We start from the raw sequence: 5,116 nt of genomic DNA on the forward strand, positions 1-5,116 counted from the left end.
CTTAACATGATTTGTGTAATGCACACGATCAAGAACAATCATAGACTTGTCCTCATCCCATAGTGCACCACTCAACTCCTTGAGTTTCACTATTTTCTGCACTTTCCTCTTCCATGTCCTATTATGATTTTTGATCTGATCTCCATTCAAGCTAAGTTGGAAATGCTCATTCAAAGCAATGTCACAATTGTTGAGCTGTGATTGCTTGAATGCAGTACCTGTTCTATTGCCACTAGAGACCAAATCACTTAGCCATGTTAGCATGAACTTGGACATGGTGGGTGACCATGAAACTTGCTTAGCCATTTCCTACAATTTCCAGCAAGGGTTTGGACATTGAGAAAGTAACTTAAATAGTAATTACAAATAGTAACAAAGTACAATAATTCAGCAAATAATAGTCATTACAAATAGTAATTTCAGCAAATAATATGTCCTTACAAATAAGTTCCAGCACACAGAATAGTTCAACAAAGTACAATAATTCATCACAACGACCTAAATGACATAGTAGTTACTACATATTTTGACCTTGCAAATGGTTTGGTCGGTCTTCCCACATTTGATCAGCAAGTCCTTGCCTAAAACTAGCCATGTATGCATGTTCATGTGCTTGACCACTTGATGACGAAGCATGAGTAATATTTGGCACCCATTCATCCTCGGGTATGATATATTCATCTATCCCATCATTTATAACCCAATTGTGAATAATGCAACAAGCCACAACAATGTCAACTTGTGTTGGAAATAGAAAGAATGGGGTGGCATCATCAAGTATCTTGAATCTTCTCTTCAATGAGCCAAATGCACGTTCTACGGTCACACGAAGAGAAGAATGCCTAAGGTTGAACAGCTCCTCGTTTTGCACGGGGTTGTTTCCCCACTCATTCAAGTGATACCTCACGCCACGAAAAGGAGGCAAAAAACCCGGTTTGGCTCCATATCCAGCATCAACTAGATAAAATTTTCCTAAACAAGGGACATTCAGGTTACTTGGTTATATATATAAATACCCCATTGACAATACAGATGTATATAGTTCATCTATTACCTTGTGGGACACGTAGACCATTCTCACGTTCTAAAGCATCACGTAAAACTAGAGCATCATGTGCTGTCCCCTCCCAACCGGCCAAAACATATGTGAATCGAAGGTCAAGATCTCCAGCCGCCATCACATTTTGAGTAGCATAAGTCTTTCTACCATGAAAGGCAGCCTCCATATCCGGTGTAACGGAGGCTCGCACATGTGTGCCATCAATAGCTCCAATACAATCCTATTTGGCGAAAACAAAACCAAAAAATTAGGATCTAAACAAATTCATGCCTACAATGACAAAATATAGTTGTCACTCCGTCTCACATACCTTAAAGTATGGATCCCACCGGTAGTTTCCTTCTATTTTGGTTTGGGTCTCCAATGAAGGCTTCCTAATAAGGTCATCTCGAAGCTCACCAATGGCATGGAGTACCCTTTTGAAGTAACGGCTCACAACTTCACCGGATCTACCAAAATTGGCGGCAATTACCCTATTTCTAATGTTGTGCCCAACGGTGTGCAGGAACATTGCTAGTTGTTGCTCAACAGTCAAGTGTATTATGTCATTTAGCAAGTTGCGATCCCTAAACAGTTGACAAAACCTAAAGAAAGGTTCTCTCCGAAGCCTAAGCATGTTCACACAAGTTGTGTCATTCTTCCATATTTTGTTGTCAAAATAGTCTCTTCTCATCCTATCTCTCTCATCAATTGGGGCATACTTAATTGCTTCTCTTCTTTTTCTTTTTTTGGATTGAACAACCAATGTTATCATGTTGATAAACCATTGTGCCGCAGCCGCATAAATTAACATCTTTATTTTTCTGTCCATCTACAATGCAATTACAAATGATACTTTAACATGTTAACAAGAATAATTCAATAGCACACAATCTGTCTACAAGAAGCCAATTATTCAGAGGTAAATCAACATTCTTTTCTACTGTCAAATATTTCAGAAAAAGAAATAGGGGGTTAGACAGTGGGGTGTATGTGTTACCTCAATTGAAGGAGTTGTGCTGCCAGAAGTGCTCATGGTGACCTTGAAATATCCTGCAATAGTAGATAATATACAATCAGTTCCCACAAAAAAATACAGATAATATAGATCAGTCTTGTACACACACACATGAGCAGACTCTAGCACACACACTCATGAACATTATGCATCAGTCTGCAACAGTAAACTTCAGAACACACACACGCCGATGCAGCGGAGCGGATTCAGCCATGCACATGCAGCTGAGCGCGGCACCGGATGCACTTGCGCTCGCCGTGGAGAAGCTCCCGTGTGCACTTGCGCCGCTTGTCGGAGAATCCTTCTCCACCTCCACCTGCAGGCCCTGGTGGCGAGCTCCTCCCATGGACAGGCTCCCCACGGTGGGCATGGGTGACCTCCTGGTGCCGCTCGCGCCTCCTCAAGCCCCCAGCCGCCGTCCTCATTCAGATCTCGCGCCGCCACCTCAAATCTAGCCAGCGTCGCCCCCGTGCACACCCTCCGCAACGACCAACCGACACACGCGATTGATGGAGGTGGGGAGATAGAAGGAAAGGAGGAGAGAGGGAAAGAGTAGAGGATTCACCTCTCGCTGGCCTCTCTGCTAGATGCGCCGCCGCCGCTATCGCCGCCGCTCACGGAAGAGGGAGATGAGTAATGGGGAAAGTGAGGGTTTCACGGGGGGTGAGCGGGGGTCAATACGCGAAAATATTGTTTCGCGCCAGGACGAAGCGACGCGCGCGCGGGGTGGCTGCCGCGACCCGCTCGTTTTTCGTGGGTGACCCCAGCCCCGTTTTTGGCGAATATTCGAGGCATCTGGTTGCCCCTATCCTCCCTCGCCTCGGATCCAAACGTGTGGCATCCCGCGGATAAAAGGGCTATCCCTGTCCCTCAGAGGATATCCCTACAACCAAACACATCCTTAAATGAGTAACCATCTCGAATTAAACGAGATCCTGATACAATCTTCATGCTCAAAGCTGGCACTAAATAACAATTATTGAGGTTTAAAACTAACCCCGTAGGTAAATGTAGAGGTAGCGTGCCAACGGCGATCACATCGACCTTGGAACCATTCCCGACGCGCATCGTCACCTCGTCCTTCGCCAGTCTCCGATTATTCCGCAGCTCCTGCTTTGAGTTACAAATGTGAGAAACTGCACCGGTATCAAATACCCAAGAGCTACTACGAGTACTGGTAAGGTACACATCAATTACATGTATATCACATATACCTTTCGTGTTGCCGGCCTTCTTGTCCGCTAAGTATTTGGGGCAGTTCCGCTTCCAGTGACCACTTCCCTTGCAATAAAAACACTCAGTCTCGGGCTTGGGTCCATTCTTTGGCTTCTTCCCGGCAGCTTGCTTACCGGGCGCGGAAACTCCCTTGCCGTCCTTCTTGAAGTTCTTTTTACCCTTGCCTTTCTTGAACTTAGTGGTTTTATTCACCATCAACACTTGATGTTCCTTTTTGATTTCCACCTCTGCTGATTTCAGCATTGAATATACCTCAGGAATGGCCTTTTCCATCCCCTGCATATTGAAATTCATCACAAAGCTCTTGTAGCTTGGTGGAAGCGAATGAAGGATTCTGTCAATGACCACGTCATCCGGGAGATTAACTCCCAGCTGAGTCAAGCGGTTATGCAACCCAGACATTTTGAGTATGTGCTCACTGACAGGACTATTTTCCTCCATCTTACAGCTGAAGAACTTGTCGGAGACTTCATATCTCTCGATCCGGGCATGAGCTTGAAAAACCATTTTCAGCTCTTCGAACATCTCATATGCTCCGTGTCTCTCAAAACGCTTTTGGAGCCCCGGTTCTAAGCTGTAAAGCATGCCGCACTGAACGAGGGAGTAATCATCAGCATGTGACTGCCAAGCGTTCATAACGTCTTGGTTCTCTGGGACAGGTGCGTCACCTAGCGGTGCTCCTAGGACATAATCTTTCTTGGCAGCTATGAGGATGATCCTCAGGTTTCGGACCCAGTCGGTATAGTTGCTGCCATCGTCTTTCAGCTTGGTTTTCTCTAGGAACGCGTTGAAGTTGAGGACAACGTGGGCCATTTGATCTACAAGACATATTGTAAAGATTTTAGACTAAGTTCATGATAATTAAGTTCATCTAATCAAATTATTCAATGAACTCCCACTCAGATAGACATCCCTCCAGTCATCTAAGTATAACATGATCCGAGTTAACTAGGCCATGTCTGATCATCACGTGAGACAAACTAGTCAACATCGGTGAACATCTTCATGTTGATCGTATCTTCTATACGACTCATGCTCGACCTTTCGGTCTTCTGTGTTCCGAGGCCATGTCTGTACATGCTAGGCTTGTCAAGTCAACCTAAGTGTATTGCGTGTGTAAATCTGGCTTACACCCATTGTATTCGAATGTTAGAATCTATCACACCCGATCATCACGTGGTGCTTCGAAACAACGAACCTTCGCAACGGTGCACAATTAGGGGAAACACTTTCTTGAAATTATTTCGAGGGATCATCTTATTTATGCTACCGTCGTTCTAAGCAAATAAGATGCAAAACATGATAAACATCACATGCAATCAAATAGTGACATGATATGGCCAATATCATTTGCTCCTTTTGATCTCCATCTTCGGGGCTCCATGATCATCGTTGTCACCGGCATGACACCATGATCTCCATCATCATGATCTCCATCTTCGTGTCTTCTTGAAGTTGTCCCATCATCTATTACTTCTACTACTATGGCTAACGCTTTAGCAATAAAGTAAAGTAATTACATGATGTTTATGTTGACACACAGGTTATAAATAAATAAAGACAACTCCTATGGCTCCTGCCGGTTGTCATACTCATCGACATGCAAGTCGTGATTCCTATTACAAGAACATGATCATTTCATACATCACATATATCATTCATCACATCCTTTGGCCATATCACATCACAAAACACTTGCTGCAAAAACAAGTTAGACATCCTCTAATTGTTGTTGCAAGTTTTTACGTGGCTGCTATAGGTTTCTAGCAAGAACATTTCTTACCTACGCCAAAACCACAACGTGAATTGCCAATTTCTATTTA

General features: G+C 44.0%; 1 protein-coding gene across 1 annotated transcript; it reads right to left on the minus strand.

Annotated features, from left to right (window-relative positions):
• Positions 1–342: 342 nt before the first annotated feature.
• Positions 343–1,774, minus strand: LOC123108102 (protein ALP1-like). The gene is made up of 3 exons (XM_044529955.1): positions 1,371–1,774; positions 1,055–1,280; positions 343–972 (listed from the first exon to the last, which is right to left on the minus strand). The coding sequence occupies exons 1-3, from the start codon at positions 1,731–1,733 to the stop codon at positions 518–520; spliced, it is 1,044 nt and encodes a 347-aa protein (XP_044385890.1). The 5' UTR covers positions 1,734–1,774; the 3' UTR covers positions 343–517.
• Between the last annotated feature and the right edge of the window lie 3,342 nt (positions 1,775–5,116).

Source organism: Triticum aestivum, chromosome 5A (genome assembly GCF_018294505.1).
Source record: "Triticum aestivum cultivar Chinese Spring chromosome 5A, IWGSC CS RefSeq v2.1, whole genome shotgun sequence".
Classification (NCBI taxonomy): Eukaryota; Viridiplantae; Streptophyta; class Magnoliopsida; order Poales; family Poaceae; genus Triticum; species Triticum aestivum.